This window comes from Oncorhynchus nerka, linkage group LG18 (genome assembly GCF_034236695.1).
Source record: "Oncorhynchus nerka isolate Pitt River linkage group LG18, Oner_Uvic_2.0, whole genome shotgun sequence".
Classification (NCBI taxonomy): Eukaryota; Metazoa; Chordata; class Actinopteri; order Salmoniformes; family Salmonidae; genus Oncorhynchus; species Oncorhynchus nerka.
Genome location: NC_088413.1, coordinates 15,175,569 through 15,198,939, shown reverse-complemented (window position 1 = coordinate 15,198,939; position 23,371 = coordinate 15,175,569). Strand labels below are relative to the sequence as shown.

Here is a 23,371-nt window from a genome sequence, read left to right as displayed (position 1 = left end):
CTATAGGGGTCTATAGGGGTCTATATGGGTTTATAGAGGTCTATAGGGGTCTATATGTGTCTATAGGGGTCTATAAGTGTCTATAGAGGTCTATAGGGGTCTATAGGGGTCTATATGAGTCTATAGGGGTCACCCATCACAGTTCAACAGGAGGAACACACTTATTAATAAGGTAGCTGAGGGTAAAAAAGTTGAATTTTAAAAACAAATATTATGTAATAAAATCACAATAATGCATGTGAACTGAATCAGTGAAATTAATAGATAAATAATGAAATGAATAAGTACATAATTGGAAATCCCACCAAGGGCTGACAGGATTAAGTTCTACAAGGATAAGTGATATAATACAATTAAATATAAAATATAAAAAAAAGAATAAACCAGATTGAGCAAATAAATACATACATTTTCTGTTGAACTTCCTCATGTCGGTGGCCCTTCCAGCTCTCTTAATTAGGCCCTCACTGACTCCCACAGTCAATGCTTTCTCCTACTCTTTTCCATTCATACCTAAGTGTTAGGGTTAGAATTACGGTTAGGGTAAGGGTACGGGGTTAGTGGTTAGGTTTAAGGTTAGGAGTTAGGTTTGGGTTAAGGTTACGGGTTAAGGTTAGGGTAAGGGTACGGGGTTAGTGGTTAGGTTTAAGGTTAGGAATTAGATTTAGGTTTGGGTTAAGGTTACGGGTTAAGGTTAGGGTTAAGGTTAAGGGTTAGGTTTAGGGTTAGGGGATAGGGTTACAGGTTAGGGTTAGGTTTAGGGGTTAGGGGAAATAGGATTTTGAATGGAAAATAGTTATAGGTCCCCACGAGGATAGATGAATTTAAAATATATGTGTGTGTTGTGCCTTGCCACTTGGTGCTGTGCTACGGAGCATAGATAATTACAAGAACAGCTTCATTCCCTTCTGCCTGCTTCATATCTGAGTAATCTGGGATTGGTACCAACGTCACATTTTGGACGTGTAAATGAATGATATCGGACTATAGCCATTGACTATTGAAGACTGTATCTTATAAATGCCCCATGACTTTAGTTCCAACAGTAGTTCAACCATCCCTCAACTGTAGTTCAACCATCCCTCAACTGTAGTTCAACCATCCCTCAACTGTAGTTCAACCATCCCTCAACTGTAGTTCAACCATCCCTCAACTGTAGTTCAATCCATCCCATCAACTGTAGTTCAACCATCCCTCAACTGTAGTTCATCCATCCCTCAACTGTAGTTCAACCATACCATCCCTCAACTGTAGTTCAACCATCCCTCAACTGTAGTTCATCCATCCCTCAACTGTAGTTCAACCATCCCTCAACTGTAGTTCATCCATCCCTCAACTGTAGTTCAACCATCCCTCAACTGTAGTTCAATCCATCCCTCAACTGTAGTTCAACCATCCCTCAACTGTAGTTCAACCATCCCTCAACTGTAGTTCATCCATCCCTCAACTGTAGTTCAACCATCCCTCAACTGTAGTTCAATCCATCCCCCTCAACTGTAGTTCATCCATCCCTCAACTGTAGTTCAACCATCCCTCAACTGTAGTTCATCCATCCCTCAACTGTAGTTCATCCATCCCTCAACTGTAGTTCAACCATCCCTCAACTGTAGTTCATCCATCCCTCAACTGTAGTTCATCCATCCCTCAACTGTAGTTCATCCATCCCTCAACTGTAGTTCATCCATCCCTCAACTGTAGTTCATCCATCCCTCAACTGTAGTTCATCCATCCCTCAACTGTAGTTCAACCATCCCTCACCTGTAGTTCAACTGTTTACCAAAAAGTGTTGCTGTTTGAATCACAGATCAACTATAGTCTCTGCTTTAGCCAAATTCTGACATTGGTTGTAGTTTATAAACAGTTATTATAGTCTGGTTGTAGTTTATAACCAGTTATTATAGCCTGGTTGTAGTTTATAACTAGTTATTATAGTCTGGTTGTAGTTTATAACCAGTTATTATAGCCTGGTTGTAGTTTATAACCAGTTATTATAGTCTGGTTGTAGTTTATAACCAGTTATTATAGCCTGGTTGTAGTTTATAACCAGTTATTATAGTCTGGTTGTAGTTTATAACTAGTTATTATAGTGGTTGTAGTTTATAACTTATTATAGTTATTTATAACCAGTTATTATAGTCTGGTTGTAGTTTATAACCAGTTATTATAGTCTGGTTGTAGTTTATAACTTATTATAGTTAGTTTATAACCAGTTATTATAGTCTGGTTGTAGTTTATAACCAGTTATTATAGTCTGGTTGTAGTTTATAACCAGTTATTATAGTCTGGTTGTAGTTTATAACTAGTTATTATAGTCTGGTTGTAGTTTATAACCAGTTATTATAGTCTGGTTGTAGTTTATAACTTATTATAGCCTGTGTATTTATATTATAGCCTGGTTGTAGTTTATAACCAGTTATTATAGTCTGGTTGTAGTTTATAACCAGTTATTATAGTCTGGTTGTAGTTTATAACCAGTTATTATAGCCTGGTTGTAGTTTATAACTAGTTTATGGTAAGTTTATAACCAGTTATTATAGTTAGTTTATAACTATATTATAGTCTTGGTTTATAACCAGTATTATAGTTTTGTATTTATAACCAGTTATTATAGTTTATAACTGTTATTATAGTCTGGTTGTAGTTTATAACCAGTTATTATAGCCTGGTTGTAGTTGATAATTAGGGCCAGGAGTTTTTTCTGGACAAACCATATAAGGACAGGTAGAACACCTGGGGTGCATCCCAAATGGCACCCTAGTCCCTATAGTGGCCACATAAGGCCCTGGTCAAAAGTTGTGCACTACTTAGGGAATAGGTTGCCATTTGGGACATAAACCCTGGTGCTAATGGCCATGATGATTATTTGAAAATGTACAGAATAAAAGAGTAAGAGAAAGGGATATACACCATTTGTCTAACAAGTGTGTTTTCTTTGCCTTGCAGCCCACAAAAGGATTTGCTAGCTCGTTCCGAGTGGACCTACCAGAGACAGCGTGAATTTGCACAATAGAGAACTGGCCAACAGTGCGACAACGTTAGTGAAAGAGAAAGAGAAAGAGAAAGAGAGAGAGAGAAAACAACCAAACACAAAGAAATCTGTGACAACAAGACCATGGGCTTGTTTTCAAACTTCGTTATCTGGGTCTGGCCAGCTAGAACAGAACCTTTCATCTCCATCACCACGGGAGACAGCAGGACAAAGTACTGGAGAAAGAACTCTAGAACTGCAAATGTAGAACAGAAGAACTCTGGAACTGGAGCTGTGGAACCGAAGAAGAACTCTAGAACTAGAACTGTAGAACAGAAGAACTCTAGAACTGGAGCTGTGGAACTGAAGAACTCTAGAACTAGAATTGTAGAACAGAAGAACTCTAGATCTAGAACTGTAGAACAGAAGAACTCTAGAACTGGAGATGTGGAACTGAAGAACTCTAGAACTAGAATTGTAGAACAGAAGAACTCTAGATCTAGAACTGTAGAACAGAAGAACTCTAGAACTGGAACTGTAGAACAAAAGTGTAGAAGGAACTTTCAGGACCATAGTTGGCCTTAATTTCATCTCAGCAGGCCTGAGACCCCGGGCCCAAAGCCAAAGGACGAACGATGGAAGAAAACGACTGTGTTTAAGAAAGGGATGCAGGGAGGATCAATTGGACTTATAAACCAAGGATTACAAAAATAGACAATCGACAAAGAGGAATCAAAGAAAGACTGATGAACAACACAATCAGACGTTTTGTTGTCGGTGACTAGGGGGGTTCGTGGCCATGGGGTACGCCCCCCCCTCCTCTAGTCCATCTGTGTGTGCCTGTTTACACAAAAAAGTAATGTTTCTGTACAAACTTCAACCAACCATCACTATGAGCCCTTTAGCTGTTTCTACTGTCACCACTACACCAACTGTACAGGAATGAAAGATGAGAGGGGGATAGAGAGATGGAGGGAAAGAGATGGAGTGTGAGAGAGTGAGAGAGACAGAGAGAGTGAGAGACAGACAGAGAGAGAGAGAGATAGAGAGAGTGAGAGAGACAGAGAGAGAGAGAGAGAGAGAGAGAGAGAGAGAGAGAGAGAGAGAGAGAGAGAGAGAGAGAGAGAGAGAGAGAGAGAGAGAGAGAAAACCCCAGAAATGATGCGATCTATTATACAAAATCAACATCTCTACTTGACTGTTTTTATAACTTCTCTGTTTATTTCCTGTTGTTTTCTCTGTGCGGTCCAAGTGTTCTGAATCTCCAGTATTCTGACTTTATAGTAAAGAACAACTACAACACAAATGGCCTACAACACGGCTAGTTGAGTTCCTGCTTCTTTGGGTGACCTCCCTCCATAACATTGGTCTGAGAGGAGCTTCACAAACCAGAGAAATGTTGTGGTTTATATCATGTGTGCAAAGTGTTTCCTGTGCTATTTTAAAGCTTAGCCTATAAATGAATATACATCTCTCTCTCTCTCTATATACATATATATATACATGTCTATATATAAGATATACTTTTCTGAAACTGTGTAACCATTGGTTAGTTTCTTATCCACCATGCAGTACTGTCAATACCAACTGATACCAAGTGCTAAAAACAAGAACTTGTATTCATTAAACATAGAGGGCGTGGCTTCACGATGCAAAGACTCCGCCCCTTCACTCCAACCAAGGTTAAGGCTGATGTTTTTATATCCTCATTGTTGGTGACGCTCGACTTCTGAATAGTTATAATGCATTATAATTATATTACTAGAACCTTTTGGATGCAGTCGAAAGGCGTTATGAAACTGCCTTCCTAACACTGACGCTTCACTTCTATATGTTGTTATGAATACGTTCATAAGGGAAACAGATCTTCTATATGTTGTTATGAACACGTTCATAAGGGAAACAGATCTTCTATATGGTGTTATGAACACGTTCATAAGGGAAACAGATCTTCTATATGGTGTTATGAACACGTTCATAAGGGAAACATATCCTCTATATGGTGTTATGAATACGTTCATAAGGGAAACATAATATCCTCTATATGGTGTTATGAACACGTTCATAAGGGAAACATATCTTCTATATGGTGTTATGAATACGTTCATAAGGGAAACATATCCTCTATATGGTGTTATGAATACGTTCATAAGGGAAACATATCTTCTATATGGTGTTATGAACACGTTCATAAGGGAAACAGATCCTCTATATGGTGTTATGAAACTGCCTTCCTAACACTGACGCTTTGCTGCTATATGGTGTTATGAATACGTTCATAAGGGAAACAGATCCTCTATATGGTGTTATGAACACGTTCATAAGGGAAACATATCCTCTATATGGTTTTATGAACACGTTCATAAGGGAAACATATATTCTATATGGTGTTATGAATACGTTCATAAGGGAAACAGATCTTCTATATGGTGTTATGAATACGTTCATAAGGGAAACAGATCTTCTATATGGTGTTATGAACACGTTCATAAGGGAAACAGATCTTCTATATGGTGTTATGAATACGTTCATAAGGGAAACATATCCTCTATATGGTGTTATGAATACGTTCATAAGGGAAACATATCCTCTATATGGTGTTATGAATACGTTCATAAGGGAAACAGATCCTCTATATGGTGTTATGAATACATTCATAAGGGAAACATATCCTCTATATGGTGTTATGAATACATTCATAAGGGAAACAGATCTTCTATATGGTGTTATGAATACGTTCATAAGGGAAACAGATATTCTATATGGTGTTATGAATACGTTCATAAGGGAAACATATCTTCTATAAGGTGTTATGAATATCGTTCATAAGGGAAACATATCCTCTATATGTTGTTATGAATACGTTCATAAGGGAAACATATCCTCTATATGGTGTTATGAATACGTTCATAAGGGAAACATATCCTCTATATGGTGTTATGAATACGTTCATAAGGGAAACAGATCTTCTATATGGTGTTATGAATACGTTCATAAGGGAAACATATCTTCTATATGGTGTTATGAATACGTTCATAAGGGAAACATATCTTCTATATGGTGTTATGAACACGTTCATAAGGGAAACAGATCGTCATAAGAAGCAGCTTTATGGAGAGCAGAGATGGGCAACGCTGGTCCTTGTGGAGCCTGAATGTCTTTCACACAAAACTTAAATGCACACAATTGGTTTAACACACCTAGTCTACCAGCTCTAGATCTGACACTGGTTTCCTGGTTTAACACACCTAGTCTACCAGATCTAGATCTGACACTGGTTTCCTGGTTTAACACACCTAGTCTACCAGATCTAGATCTGACACTGGTTTCCTGGTTTAACACACCTAGTCTACCAGCTCTAGATCAGACACTGGTTTCCTGGTTTAACACACCTAGTCTACCAGATCTAGATCTCACCCTGGTTTACTGGTTTAACACACCTAGTCTACCGGATCTAGATCTGACACTGGTTTCCTGGTTTAACACACCTAGTCTACCAGATCTAGATCAGTCACTGGTTTCCTGGTTTGACACACCTAGTCTACCAGATCTAGATCAGGCACTGGTTTCCTGGTTTAACACACCTAGTCTACCAGATCTAGATCTGACACTGGTTTCCTGGTTTGACACACCTAGTCTACCAGATCTAGATCTGACACTGGTTTCCTGGTTTGACACACCTAGCCTACTAGATCTAGATCAGACACTGGTTTCCTGGTTTGACACACCTAGTCTACCAGATCTAGATCAGGCACTGGTTTCCTGGTTTGAACTAACATAATTGAAAGCAGCAGGCCCCACGGGGACCAGAGTTGGACCAGAGTTGCCCAACTCAGTGGTAAACTGTGACTGATCATTCTCCACGTTCGGATGTTGGACTTCGCCATCATGTGTATGGAAGATAAGAGACCACAACATCAGTCTTACCATAGTTTAGGACTGATGTCAACATCTGTCTTACCATAGTTTAGGACTGGTGTCAACATCAGTCTTATCATAGTTTAGGACTGGTGTCAACATCAGTCTTACCATAGTTTAGGACTGGTGTCAACATCTGTCTTACCATAGCTTAGGACGGGTGTCAACATCTGTCTTACCATAGCTTAGGACTGGTGTCAACATCAGTCTTATCATAGTTTAGGACTGGTGTCAACATCTGTCTTACCATAGTTTAGGACTGATGTCAACATCTGTCTTACCATAGTTTAGGACTGATGTCAACATCAGTCTTACCATAGTTTAGGCCTGGTGTCAACATCAGTCTTACCATAGTTTAGGACTGGTGTCAACATCAGTCTTACCATAGCTTAGGACTGATGTCAACATCTGTCTTACCATAGCTTAGGACTGGTGTCAACATCTGTCTTACCATAGCTTAGGACTGGTGTCAACATCTGTCTTACCATAGCTTAGGACTGGTGTCAACATCTGTCTTACCATAGTTTAGGACTGGTGTCAACATCAGTCTTATCATAGCTTAGGACTTGGTGTCAACATCAGTCTTACCACAGTTTAGGACTGGTGTCAACATCAGTCTTATCATAGTTTAGGACTGATGTCAACATCGGTCTTACCATAGTTTAGGACTGATGTCAACATCTGTCTTACCATAGTTTAGGACTGATGTCAACATCTGTCTTACCATAGTTTAGGACTGATGTCAACATCTGTCTTACCATAGTTTAGGACTGATGTCAACATCAGTCTTACCATAGTTTAGGACTGATGTCAACATCAGTCTTATCATAGTTTAGGACTGGTGTCAACATCAGTCTTACCATAACTTAGGACTGGTGTCAACATCAGTCTTATCATAGTTTAGGACTGGTGTCAACATCAGTCTTATCATAGCTTAGGACTGGTGTCAACATCAGTCTTACCACAGTTTAGGACTGGTGTCAACATCAGTCTTGTCATAGCTTAGGACTGGTGTCAACATCTGTCTTACCATAGTTTAGGACTGGTGTCAACATCAGTCTTACCATAGCTTGGGACGGGTGTCAACATCTGTCTTACCATAGCTTAGGACTGGTGTCAACATCAGTCTTACCATAGTTTAGGACTGGTGTCAACATCTGTCTTACCATAGCTTAGGACTGGTGTCAACATCAGTCTTACCATAGTTTAGGACTGGTGTCAACATCTGTCTTACCATAGTTTAGGCCTGGTGTCAACATCTGTCTTACCATAGTTTAGGCCTGGTGTCAACATCAGTCTTACCATACTTTAGTACTGGTGTCAACATCAGTCTTACCATAATTTAGTACTGGTGTCAACATCAATCTTACCATAATTTAGTACTGGTGTCAACATCAGTCTTACCATAGTTTAGGACTGGTGTCAACATCAGTCTTACCATAGCTTAGGACTGGTGTCAACATCTGTCTTACCATAGTTTAGGACTGGTGTCAACATCAGTCTTACCATAGCTTAGGACTGATGTCAACATCTGTCTTACCATAGCTTAGGACTGGTGTCAACATCAGTCTTACCATAGCGTAGGACGGGTGTCAACATCTGTCTTACCATAGCTTAGGACTGGTGTCAACATCAGTCTTATCATAGTTTAGGACAGGTGTCAACATCAGTCTTATCATAGCTTAGGACTTGTGTCAACATAAGTCTTACCACAGTTTAGGACTGGTGTCAACATCAATCTTATCATAGTTTAGGACTGATATCAACATCGGTCTTACCATAGTTTAGGACTGATGTCAACATCTGTCTTACCATAGTTTAGGACTGGTGTCAACATCTGTCTTACCATAGTTTAGGACTGATGTCAACATCTGTCTTACCATAGTTTAGGACTGATGTCAACATCAGTCTTACCATAGTTTAGGACTGATGTCAACATCAGTCTTATCATATCTTAGGACTGGTGTCAACATCAGTCTTACCATAACTTAGGACTGGTGTCAACATCAGTCTTATCATAGTTTAGGACTGGTGTCAACATCAGTCTTATCATAGCTTAGGACTGGTGTCAACATCAGTCTTACCATAGTTTAGGACTGGTGTCAACATCAGTCTTACCATAGCTTGGGACGGGTGTCAACATCTGTCGTACCATAGCTTAGGACTGGTGTCAACATCAGTCTTACCATAGTTTAGGACTGGTGTCAACATCAGTCTTATCATAGTTTAGGACTGGTGTCAACATCAGTCTTATCATAGTTTAGGACTGGTGTCAACATCAGTCTTATCATAGTTTAGGACTGGTGTCAACATCAGTCTTACCACAGTTTAGGACTGGTGTCAACATCAGTCTTGTCATAGCTTAGGACTGGTGTCAACATCTGTCTTACCATAGTTTAGGACTGGTGTCAACATCAGTCTTACCATAGCTTGGGACGGGTGTCAACATCTGTCTTACCATAGCTTAGGACTGGTGTCAACATCAGTCTTACCATAGCTTAGGACTGGTGTCAACATCAGTCTTACCATAGTTTAGGACTGGTGTCAACATCTGTCTTACCATAGTTTAGGCCTGGTGTCAACATCTGTCTTACCATAGTTTAGGCCTGGTGTCAACATCAGTCTTACCATAGCTTCAACATCAGTTTACTGGTGTCAACATCAGTCTTACCATAGTTTAGGACTGGTGTCAACATCTGTCTTACCATAGTTTAGGACTGGTGTCAACATCTGTCTTACCATAGTTTAGGCCTGGTGTCAACATCCGTCTTACCATACTTTAGTACTGGTGTCAACATCAGTCTTACCATAATTTAGTACTGGTGTCAACATCAGTCTTACCATAGTTTAGTACTGGTGTCTGATTTGGATCTACTTGTGTTCACATTGTACAGATTGAGGGATTATCAAAACTATGAGCTAGATATCAAAGGTATTCATACAATCACACACACACTCTCATAGACATGTACACGCACACAGACTCGTAAATACACGTGTGTGCAGACACGCTCACACACACACACACACACACACACACACACACAGACACACACACACACACACACACACACACACACAGTGATTCCTAAATACTAACATTCAAGTATTCAAAATGGTGTCTTTTTCTTCTGTCATTAGCTATAAGTCATTGGAGAAGACATGACAGTACAGAATATTTAGCAGAAACATACAGTACGTTGATGCTAAACACCAGTGTTTTCGAAAGCCCTACACAGACAGAGGACGGGTCCTAATGGAGCCCTATGGGCCCTGGTTATGTAGTGTAGTATAATAGAGTGGTATCTGGTTATGTAGTGTAGTATTATAGAGTGGTATCTGGTTATGTAGTGTAGTATAATAGAGTGGTATCTGGTTATGTAGTGTAGTATAATAGAGTGGTATCTGGTTATGTAGTGTAGTATAATAGAGTGGTATCTGGTTATGTAGTGTAGTATTATAGAGTGGTATCTGGTTATGTAGTGTAGTATAATAGAGTGGTATCTGGTTATGTAGTGTAGTATAATAGAGTGGTATCTGGGAGCAGACAGAGGACGGGTCCTAAATTAAACCCTATGGGCCCTGGTTATGTGGTGTCAACATCTGTCTTATAATTAGAGTGGTATCAACATCAGGGAGCAGACAGAGGACGGGTCCTAAATTAAACCCTATGGGCCCTGGTTATGTAGTGTAGTATAATAGAGTGGTATCTGTCTTAGACAGAGGACTGGTGTCAAATTAAACCCTATGGGCCCTGGTTATGTAGTGTAGTTAATAGAGTGGTATCTGGTGTCAACATCAGTCTTACGGGTCCAAATTAAACCCTATGGGCCCTGGTTATGTAGTGTAGTATAATAGAGTGGTATCTGGGAGCAGACAGAGGACGGGTCCTAAATGAAACCCTATGGGCCCTGGTTATGTAGTGTCAGTATAATAGAGTGGTATCTGGTTATGTAGTGTGTCAGTATAATAGAGTGGTATCTGGGAGCAGACAGAGGACTGGGTCCTAAATGAAACCCTATGGGCCCTGGTTATGTAGTGTTAGTATAATAGAGTGGTATCTGGGAGCAGACAGAGGACTGGGTCCTAAATTAAACCCTATGGGCCCTGGTTATGTAGTGTAGTATAATAGAGTGGTATCTGGGAGCAGACAGAGGACGGGTCCTAAATTAAACCCTATGGGCCCTGGTTATGTAGTGTAGTATAATAGAGTGGTATCTGGGAGCAGACAGAGGACACATCAGTCTTACATAGGGACTCACATCAAATTAAACCCTATGGGCCCTGGTTATGTAGTGTAGTATAATACCAGTGGTATCAACATCAGCAGACAGAGGACAACATCTGTCCTAAATGAAACCAAGTATTACAAAACTGGTGTCCTGGTTATGTAGTGCAGTATAATAGAGTGGTATCTGGTTATGTAGTGTAGTATAATAGAGTGGTATCTGGGAGCAGACAGAGGACGGGTCCTAAATGAAACCCTATGGGCCCTGGTTATGTAGTGCAGTATAATAGAGTGGTATCTGGTTATGTAGTGTAGTATTATAGAGTGGTATCTGGGAGCAGACAGAGGACGGGTCCTAAATTAAACCCTATGGTATCCATGGTTATGTAGTGTAGTATAATAGAGTGGTATCTGGGAGCAGAGAGGACTGGGTCCTAAATGAAACCCTATGGGCCCTGGTTATGTAGTGTAGTATAATAGAGTGGTATCTGGGAGTCAGACAGAGTGTGTCTGAGTCCTAAATGAAACCCTATGGGCCCTGGTTATGTAGTGTAGTATAATAGAGTGGTATCTGGGAGCAGACAGAGGACGGGTCCTAAATGAAACCCTATGGGCCCTGGTTATGTAGTGCAGTATAATAGAGTGGTATCTGGGAGCAGACAGAGGACGGGTCCTAAATTAAACCCTATGGGCCCTGGTTATGTAGTGCAGTATAATAGAGTGGTATCTGGGAGCAGACAGAGGACGGGTCCTAAATTAAACCCTATGGGCCCTGGTTATGTAGTGTAGTATAATAGAGTGGTATCTGGTTAAATGAAACCCTATGGGCCCTGGTTATGTATAGTATAATAGAGTGGTATCTGGGAGCAGACAGAGGACGGGTCCTAAATTAAACCCTATGGGCCCTGGTTATGTAGTGTAGTATAATAGAGTGGTATCTGGTTAAATTAAACCCTATGGGCCCTGGTTATGTAGTGTAGTATAATAGAGTGGTATCTGGGAGCAGACAGAGGACGGGTCCTAAATGAAACCCTATGGGCCCTGGTTATGTAGTGTAGTATAATAGAGTGGTATCTGGTTATGTAGTGTAGTATAATAGAGTGGTATCTGGGAGCAGACAGAGGACGGGTCCTAAATGAAACCCTATGGGCCCTGGTTATGTAGTGTAGTATAATAGAGTGGTATCTGGGAGCAGACAGAGGACGGGTCCTAAATGAAACCCTATGGGCCCTGGTTATGTAGTGTAGTATAATAGAGTGGTATCTGGGAGCAGACAGAGGACGGGTCCTAAATTAAACCCTATGGGCCCTGGTTATGTAGTGTAGTATAATAGAGTGGTATCTGGGAGCAGACAGAGGACTGGGTCCTAAATGAAACCCTATGGTATCTGGTTATGTAGTGTAGTATAATAGAGTGGTATCTGGGAGCAGACAGAGGACGGGTCCTAAATTAAACCCTATGGGCCCTGGTTATGTAGTGTAGTATAATAGAGTGGTATCTGGGAGCAGACAGAGGAGGGTCCTAAATGAAACCCTATGGGCCCTGGTTATGTAGTGTAGTATAATAGAGTGGTATCTGGGAGCAGACAGAGGACGGGTCCTAAATGAAACCCTATGGGCCCTGGTTATGTAGTGCAGTATAATAGAGTGGTATCTGGGAGCAGACAGAGGACGGGTCCTAAATTAAACCCTATGGGCCCTGGTTATGTAGTGTAGTATAATAGAGTGGTATCTGGGAGCAGACAGAGGACGGGTCCTAAATGAAACCCTATGGGCCCTGGTTATGTAGTGTAGTATAATAGAGTGGTATCTGGGAGCAGACAGAGGACGGGTCCTAAATTAAACCCTATGGGCCCTGGTTATGTAGTGTAGTATAATAGAGTGGTATCTGGGAGCAGACAGAGGACGGGTCCTAAATGAAACCCTATGGGCCCTGGTTATGTAGTGTATCAATTGAAGAAGACAACCATTTGCTACATTTATACAGTAATGCCATATTGAAATATATTCCACATCTAAAAAATGAAATACTATCAAAACAATTAGACCAACCACAGCTGATTCCCATTGTAGCTGAACACCTAGCAGGGTGTTAGTCTTTCAATTACGTTACCATCTATACAAAAGGGGACATCTTAGGAATAATGCTGTACTGTAATGTAAACATGGATCCAGCCAGAGATGGAGAAGTGGCTGACAGAGGAAGGAGAGTGGCTGGGAGAGGGAGAGGAGTATGTATACGTGGTGGAAGAAGACTGAGAGGAAGATGAAGAGTTGTAGTCTCAGATGAGATTAGGGGCTGCTATAACTGATCATGTAATAAATCATGGTCTGTCAATGAGAGAGGCTGGTCTGAGAGAGGCTGGTCTGAGAGAGGCTGGTCTGAGAGAGGCTGGTCTGAGAGAGGCTGGTCTGAGAGAGGCTGGTCTGAGAGAGGCTGGTCTGAGAGACGCTGGTCTGAGAGAGGCTGGTCTGAGAGAGGCTGGTCTGAGAGAGGCTGGTCTGAGAGAGGCTGGTCTGAGAGAGGCTGGTCTGAGAGAGGCTGGTCTGAGAGAGGCTGGTCTGAGAGAGGCTGGTCTGAGAGAGGCTGGTCTGAGAGGGCTGGTCTGAGAGAGGCTGGTCTGAGAGAGGCTGGTCTGAGAGAGGCTGGTCTGAGAGAGGCTGGTCTGAGAGAGGCTGGTCTGAGAGAGGCTGGTCTGAGAGAGGCTGGTCTGAGAGAGGCTGGTCTGAGAGTGGCTGGTCTGAGAGTGCAGACAGATCTGCAACACTCAACACTGGCATCTATTGTGAGAAATGTCCGGCTAAACACCAGGTAAGATGTTCGTTCTGAAAGGGCATCTGACTGAACTGCACATTACAGAAGTCAATTGAGCAAAGCCTCCAAACCCACTGGTGTGTAATTGTTTTAGTATTTCTGCTTTTAAGCAATGTTAAATGTTAAATGTTATGTTAAATGCTTAGTACCCAACGGTTACATCCCACAGGTGGGAGAGGAAGGATTTTCACTGCTGGGCAGGAAACTGCAATTTGATATGTTCATTAGAAACAATGGCATAAAACTCACAGAGATTCGGTACAGAGTGTCGGCAGACAACATTACATTTGGAAATATTCACAACGTAACCATAACAACTATTTCTAGAGTCCTGAAACAACATCAAGTCAGGATGAAGCAGTTGTACACTGTCCCCTTTGAGAGGAACTCTGAACGAGTCAAGCAACTCAGGAACCAATAAGTCCAGGTAAGATGACTATAAAATACTGAACTGGTTCTGAACAAAACCAAACAGGGCAGAGGCACACAATGGCACGTTTTAAGGTATAATGTAAACTACCGCAATAGCCTAACTCTTATGTTGCCTTGTGGATTTATTTTAGAGAGTCATGGAGATTGAAGCCAGGCAAACACCCCACATATTCATCTTTGTGACTGAGCCTGGTTTCAACTTTGGCCAGAACACGGCGGTGAGGAAGGACTGTGATTGGGAAAAGAGCCACAGTGGATGTCCCGGGCCAGAGGGGTGAATGTCCCGGGCCAGAGGGGTGAATGTCCCGGGCCAGAGGGGTGGATGTCCCGGGTCAGAGGGGTGGATGTCCCGGGTCAGAGGGGTGGATGTCCCGGGCCAGAGGGGTGGATGTCCCGGGTCAGAGGGGTGGATGTCCCGGGCCAGAGGGGTGGATGTCCCGGGCCAGAGGGGTGGATGTCCCGGGTCAGAGGGGTGGATGTCCCGGGCCAGAGGGGTGACAACATCACAATCTGTGGAGCAATATCCTCTGATGGACTGCTGTTACACAAACCGCTAATTGGGCCATAAACACAGAGTGTCTCATTACATTCCTGGATGACCTCTATGGAAGGATTGGGTCAGGTGAGGGCAGGGTTGCAGTGAGGCAAAATCGGCCAACGTTTGTAATTGTATGGGACAATGTGGCATTTCACCAGTCCCATACAGTCACAGAGTGGTTTACAGCCCATCCCAGGATGATGTCACGTTTCCTCCCACCTTACTCTCCATTCCTCAACCCCATAGAGGAATTATGTTCCTCCCACCTTACTCTCCATTCCTCATCCCATAGAGGAATTATGTTCTTCCCATCTTACTCTCCATTCCTCAACCCCATAGAGGAATTATGTTCCTCCCATCTTACTCTCCATTCCTCAACCCCATAGAGGAATTATGTTCCTCCCACCTTACTCTCCATTCCTCATCCTCATAGAGGAATTATGTTCCTCCCACCTTACTCTCCATTCCTCATCCCCATAGAGGAATTATGTTCCTCCCACCTTACTCTCTATTCCTCATTCCCATAGAGGAATTATTTTCCTCATGGAGGTGGAAGGTTTATGACCCTTTATGATCAAATGTCCCTCCTGAACGCAATGAATGCTGGATGCCTGGACATATCTGCAGGAGATTGCCAGGGATGGACCAGGCATGCCAAAATATGATTTTTTAGGTGCATTGCCCAAGATGACATAAGATGTGATGTGGATGAGAACCTGTGGCCAGATGCAGAAGACAGTGTAGACTAGCGTTGCTACTGTGTCTGTATCGGTAGATGGTGTATATACACATTCTTGTATTTTGGAATCACTCAAATGGCAAAAAATTACGTAAAACATGCTGAAGCGTGTCTGATTCATTCCCGTTCATTCCCGTAGTGAAATGTTTTGTAACGAAATCTTATAGAAGAAAACATTGAGTAACGCTATCTGTTGTTAGGGTTTTTTATGACATTGTTTTATGAGTGACAATGTGTGCTTGTTGGGTGACAACCTTTGCTAGTGTTATGGAAGAATGAGTTGATTTGAGATGAAGTGTTTTGGTAGTTTTAGTGCATTTTGGATGTGAAGTGAACTGCCGTGCCACGCTGAAAGTTGGTTAGGAGAACTGTGTGAAGAGTTTTGAAAAAGTGACCTAAGTATTGAGAAATGGGTCCTAGCGATGGTAAAAAACGGTAAAAGACACATCCTAGTCCACTTGCCTTATGCCCTTGGGGGAATCCCCGTCGCCATCTTGGTGGGCGGTCCAAATGACTGGCCAAGCAAGGGAAGTTTGCAAAGTAAAGCCCTCAGCCCTAGTTTTTAAGTCGGCTTTGCGTTTTTAGTCGGCTTTGCGTTTTTAGTCGGCTGAAACTCCCAATAATTCAATTCGCAACCGTTGTACATCCGCTAAGAAAAGTCAGGGGAAACATAAAAACAACATCCATGGAGAAGTCAACATACAAGTGGAGATAAAAACAACATCCATGGAGAAGTCAACATACAAGTGGAGGTAAAAACAACATCCATGGAGAAGTCAACATACAAGTGGAGGTAAAAACAACATCCATGGAGAAGTCAACATACAAGTGGAGGTAAAAACAACATCCATGGAGAAGTCAACATACAAGTGGAGGTAAAAACAACATCCATGGAGAAGTCAACATACAAGTGGAGGTAAAAACAACATCCATGGAGAAGTCAACATACAAGTGGAGGTAAAAACAACATCCATGGAGAAGTCAACATACAAGTGGAGGTAAAAACAACATCCATTGAGAAGTCAACATACAAGTGGAGTTAAAAACAACATCCATGGAGAAGTCAACATACAAGTGGAGGTAAAAACGAAATCCATGGAGAAGTCAACATACAAGTGGAGGTGAAAACAACATCCATGGAGAAGTCAACATACAAGTGGAGGTAAAAACAACATCCATGGAGAAGTCAACATACAAGTGGAGGTAAAAACGACATCCATGGAGAAGTCAACATACAAGTGGAGGTGAAAACAACATCCATGGAGAAGTCAACATACAAGTGGAGGTAAAAACAACATCCATGGAGAAGTCAACATTCAAGTGGAGGTAAAAACGACATCCATGGAGAAGTCAACATACAAGTGGAGGTAAAAACAACATCCATGGAGAAGTCAACATACAAGTGGAGTTAAAAACAACATCCATGGAGAAGTCAACATACAAGTGGAGGTAAAAACGACATCCATGGAGAAGTCAACATACAAGTGGAGGTGAAAACAACATCCATGGAGAAGTCAACATACAAGTGGAGGTAAAAACAACATCCATGGAGAAGTCAACATTCAAGTGGAGGTAAAAACGACATCCATGGAGAAGTCAACATACAAGTGGAGGTAAAAACAACATCCATGGAGAAGTCAACATACAAGTGGAGGTAAAAACGACATCCATTGGGAAGTCAACATACAAGTGGAGGTAAAAACAACATCCATGGAGAAGTCAACATACAAGTGGAGGTAAAAACAACATCCATGAAGAAGTCAACATACAAGTGGAGGTAAAAACAACATCCATGGAGAAGTCAACATACAAGTGGAGGTAAAAACAACATCCATGGAGAAGTCAACATACAAGTGGAGGTAAAAACAACATCCATGGAGAAGTCAACATACAAGTGGAGGTAAAAACAACATCCATGGAGAAGTCAACATACAAGTGGAGGTAAAAACAACATCCATGGAGAAGTCAACATACAAGTGGAGGTAAAAACAACATCCATGGAGAAGTCAACATACAAGTGGAGGTAAAAACAACATCCATGGAGAAGTCAACATACAAGTGGAAGTAAAAAACGAATGCCATTAAGTTATACAATGTGATTCTAATGCACATGAGGGCACAAACACGTCTCGTAAAAAATAAACACATTTTGTTTGGTTGTATCTTTTGGAAATTGTAGAAATAAAACATTTTCCTTCTTCAGAAGTAGCTAGGCAGGCTAACGCTAGTTAGCTAATTCATTCATTAGCTATCATACAGTAGGCAGGCTAACGCTAGTTAGCTAATTCATTCATTAGCTATCATACAGTAGGCAGGCTAACGCTAGTTAGCTAATTCATTCATTAGCTATCATACAGTAGGCAGGCTAACGCTAGTTAGCTAATTAATTTGATAGCTATCATACAGTAGGCGTATATTAATAATTATATATGTAATATAAGTAGACACTCATAATTGACTGTAGCGCTTATAAAGCACCCAGTGGCTGAAAACACAATCACCACGGGATGAACGAGTGATGAATTCCTGGGCCAGGTGTGGTCCATTTAAAAATCATTCCTGCCTCCCTCGCCCCTCCCTCTGCCTCCCTCGCCCCTCCCTCTGCCTCCCTCGCCCCTCGCTCTGCCTCCCTCGCCCCTCCCTCTGCCTCCCTCGCCCCTCCCTCTGCCTCCCTCGCCCCTCGCTCTGCCTCCTCGCCCCTCCCTCTGCCTCCCTCGCCCCTCCCTCTGCCTCCCTCGCCCCTTGCTCTGCCTCCCTCGCCCCTCCCTCTGCCTCCCTCGCCCCTCCCTCTGCCTCCCTCGCCCCTCCCTCTGCCTCCCTCGCCCCTTGCTCTGCCTCCCTCGCCCCTCCCTCTGCCTCCCTCGCCCCTCCCTCTGCCTCCCTCGCCCCTTGCTCTGCGAATGTATACTCTGCAGATGTCACGATACGTCATCAGAAGTGTCCACTTCATTTGAGGGCTGAGGGGGAAGGGTGTGTCTTGTAAGTGTTTGGGACTGCTGGTTGAACAAAGTGTTTCTGTGCTTCCGTTATCCTTCTCAGTTAGCCCAACAACAAAGAGAGTCTGTGATCGCTGTTATCACAAGACAACCCCACGGCTAGGATCTCCTTCAAACAAACAGACAGTGTGATGTCAGACACAGGATACTCACTAGGGATTAACACTGAGTAATGCTGCATGTGATAGTGACTAAACATATCCCTTTATCTCTCCCCCTCTCTCTGTATCTCTCTCTTTCTGTCTCTCTCTCTCTCTCTCTGTCTCACTCTCTTTCTGTCTCTCTCTCTCTCTCTCTCTCTCTCTCTCTCTCTCTCTCTCTCTCTCTCTCTCTCTCTCTCTCTCTCTCTCTCTCTCTCTCACCCTCTCTCCCTGTCTCTCTCTCTGTCTCTCTCTCTGTCCCTCTGTCCCTCTCTCTCTTTCTCTCTCTGTCTCTCTCGCTCTCTCTCTGTCTCTCTCTGTCTCTCTCCTTCTCTCTCTCTCCCTCTCTCTGTCCCTCTCTCTGTCCCTCTCTCTGTCTCTCTCTCTCTCTGTCTGTCTCTCTCTCTGTCCCTCTCTCTTCTCCTCTTTTTTCTTGTCCCCTCAATCTAACTCTCTTTCCCTCTCCCTTTCTATCTTCCCCTCACCCTTTCTCTCATTATCTCGCTCTCTATATATCTTCAGGGAGAGAGAAAATGCATGTGTATCCATCTCCTTCTGCCTGGGAGTGAGCTTGTGGTCCTCTGTGGCTCAGTTGCTAAGAGCGTGGCATTAGCAACATCAAGGTTGTTGGTTCAGTTCCCGTAGGGATCACATACACATACTAGAAATTCATTTAGTGCCCTGTGGAACACCTCACATGAAGGAAGCTGCTTTAAGACCTATATATAGATGACCTAGCTCTCTGTCTATGCCTGTGTTCCAAATGACCCCCTATTCCCTACGCTGTGGACCCTAGTCAACAATAGCACACTACATAGGGAGTATGATGCCACTTGAGACACAGCCTCTAAGTCCTCAGACACACTTCATTACTTTGAAGAAATAGACTTACAATCGCCTTCTCCAACCGACCCACATTGGTACAGCTAGCCCCATTCCCAAAATAATCCCAAGGTAGAAACATTCCAACCTGAACAGGTATCCACAGATTGCACAGGAATTCTCGGCTCGCACGTACTGTATGGACTCCCTCACAGACACAACACACACTTCATCATCATGAGCAGGAGCGTTAAGGGTAGCCTACTGTATACCAAACACAATCTCTCTTTGTTCTGTTTTAGTTTGTCCCAAAGCATCTCATCACATTCTGACCAACATCCTCTGTAGCTGTCCTGTAATCCTTCTCTCTGTGCTTTAAGCCTCTAAACCCATCCTTTCTACACCTCGACGAATTAGAAAAGACCTATTGTCTCGGTGACTCGTCCTATCTGTTCTGAAAGACTGTCAAAAAACACATTCCTCAAAGGTTAACTCCGTTCACTCTTACTACCATTCAGCCTCCACCCATCTCTTACAGAAGACTGCCTCCTCCCTTCTGCCAACACACACGCACACACGCACACCCTCGCACAACCACGCACACAAACACTAGCACGCACGCGAGCACAAATAGGCACGGGCACACGCAGACGCACAGACACACACACCTCAATCCCCTCCACCCCTCCCTATCCTCTCCAGGAAGTAGAGAAATAACCGGTGGTGACGGAATCAGTGATCTGGTAACCAGGGGTGACGGAATCAGTGATCTGGTAACCAGGGGTGACAGAATCAGACCCCTGACTCACAACCTCACCTAGAGTAAGGCAAGTACCCTGTAGAGGTCACGCAGTCACTGTAACCAAGAAGTGGAATGGGTTTTTGCTCTCAAAGAGATGTCACATAAAGCTAACTTCATTATTCAGTGTTTGTAATTATTTTCATCGGGGAGGGCGTACGGTCTTCTTCTTCAGTGTGTTGGTACAATTTGATTTAAATTCAAAACAGCATTTTGTAAAGAACAGCAGGTGTATCTAATCAGGGTTGCCGGTCGTCAGGGATGTTGCTTTTCTCCCTGTATACAAATGAGTCACAAAGAGATGCAGAATTATAGGGTATGAAGGCGGGCAGGAAGGGCAACCCACACATCAATCACCCCAGGTGTCCACTCACCTAAATACATCACGTCAATAATTCATACCATTCACTTCATGAGATTCAATTCATGAGATTCAATTCATGAGATGCAATTCATGAGCTTCAAGCCCACCACAAAGGACATCAGGCAAAGACGTTCATAAATATGTGGGGCCAACTCATAAACCCATTATGTACAATCTGATATGGATAACAGTCTTATAGGAAGGAGCTGAAATCTAATTCTTCGTTTATACCGTGTGGAGATACATAATGTCATGTATATCTCCTCATTGATTGTCTTTACATAATGTAATGTATATCTCCTCATTGATTGTCTTTACATAATGTAATGTATATCTCCTCATTGATTGTCTATACATAATGTAATGTATATCTCCTCATTGATTGTCTTTACATAATGTAATGTATATCTCCTCATTGATTGTCTTTACATAATGTAATGTATATCTCCTCATTGATTGTCTTGAGGATTATGGATATTCTGGAGTCCTTTGTTGTCAGCTCCTCTACACTGTGGATGACAAAGTTCATTAATACAATGATGTTGTTGTATAAAGTGTCTTGTAACTGGCGAGGGGATATCTTGACGTGTAATACAGGATTTATGTTCTCCAAGATGAACTTTCAAGGCGCAGGATGTTTTTACAATATAAATCTTATTACAAGATCCCTTAAACACCCTATTCCCTACATAGTGCACTACTTTTGACCAGAGCCCTTTTATGGTGACACTCACAGGACACACACACACACACACACACACACACACACACACACACACACACACACACACACACACACACACACACACACACACACACACACACACACACACACACACACACACCCTTACCCTAAACCTAAACCTAAACTCTAACCTCTAACCCCTTACCCTAAGCCTAATTCTAACCCATGAACTTAAAATAGCCTTCGTCGTCATGGGGACGTGGGAAATGTCCCCAAGAGGGAGACTTTTCAAACACACTAACTTTAACACAGGCCATTGGATGACTACACAACATAGACAGAGCTGTAGGAAACACACTAACTTTAACACAGGCCATTGGATGACTACACAACATAGACAGAGCTGTAGGAAACACACTAACTTTAACACAGGCCATTGGATGACTACACAACATAGACAGAGCTGTAGGAAACACACTAACTTTAACACAGGCCATTGGATGACTACACAGCATAGACAGAGCTGTAGGAAACACACTAACTTTAACACAGGCCATTGGATGACTACACAACATAGACAGAGCTGTAGGAAACAGGCCATTGGATGACTACAAAACATAGACAGAGCTGTAGGAAACACACTAACTTTAACACAGGCCATTGGATGACTACACAGCATAGACAGAGCTGTAGGAAACACTAACTTTAACACAGGCCATTGGATGACTACACAGCATAGACAGAGCTGTAGGAAACACACTAACTTTAACACAGGCCATTGGATGACTACACAGCATAGACAGAGCTGTAGGAAACACTAACTTTAACACAGGCCATTGGATGACTACACAGCATAGACAGAGCTGTAGGAAACACACTAACTTTAACACAGGCCATTGGATGACTACACAGCATAGACAGAGCTGTAGGAAACACACTAACTTTAACACAGGCCATTGGATGACTACACAGCATAGAGCTGTAGGAAACATACTTACTAAACACTAATCATGTTAATTTATCAACCAATTAATCAACTAAATAATCAATAGTCCTGTCAAATCAGTCCTATATAACATGTTGATACCTGTTGGTCTGGTAGGACATCATCAGTTCTATATAACAGACCTGTTGGTCTGATAGGTCATCATCAGTCCTATATAACATGTTGATACCTGTTGGTCTGGTAGGACATCATCAGTTCTATATAACAGACCTGTTGGTCTGATAGGTCATCATCAGTCCTTTATAACAGACCTGTTGGTCTGGTAGGTCATCATCAGTCCTATATAACATGATGATACCTGTTGGTCTGGTAGGTCATCATCAGTCCTTTATAACAGACCTGTTGGTCTGGTAGGTCATCATCAGTCCTATATAACAGACCTGTTGGTCTGGTAGGTCATCATCAGTCCTTTATAACAGACCTGTTGGTCTGGTAGGTCATCATCAGTCCTATATAACAGACCTGTTGGTCTGGTAGGTCATCATCAGTCCTTTATAACATGTTGATACCTGTTGGTCTGGTAGGTCATCATCAGTCCTATATAACATGTTGATACCTGTTGGTCTGGTAGGTCATCATCAGTCCTATATAACAGACCTGTTGGTCTGGTAGGTCATCATCAGTCCTATATAACATGATGATACCTGTTGGTCTGGTAGGTCATCATCAGTCCTATATAACAGACCTGTTGGTCTGGTAGGTCATCATCAGTCCTATATAACAGACCTGTTGGTCTGGTAGGACATCATCAGTTCTAGACCTGTCATCATCAGTCCTATATAACAGACCTGTTGGTCTGGTAGGTCATCATCAGTCCTATATAACATGTTGATACCTGTTGGTCTGGTAGGTCATCATCAGTTCTATAACAGACCTGTTGGTCTGGTAGGTCATCATCAGTCCTATATAACATGATGATACC

The 23,371-nt window shown here is 42.4% G+C and overlaps 1 protein-coding gene across 3 annotated transcripts in view; it reads left to right on the top strand.

The window, feature by feature from the left end:
* pcdh10a (protocadherin 10a) overlaps positions 1–4,645 on the top strand; it is a 50,980-nt gene extending 46,335 nt beyond the window's left edge. For all 3 annotated transcript variants that reach the window (XM_065003559.1, XM_065003558.1, XM_065003557.1), the window contains exon 5: positions 2,944–4,645. In XM_065003559.1, coding sequence (XP_064859631.1) covers positions 2,944–2,997 — 54 coding nt within the window. In that variant the 3' untranslated portion in view covers positions 2,998–4,645. The remainder of the gene's footprint in view (positions 1–2,943) is intronic.
* The last annotated feature ends 18,726 nt before the right edge of the window (positions 4,646–23,371 follow it).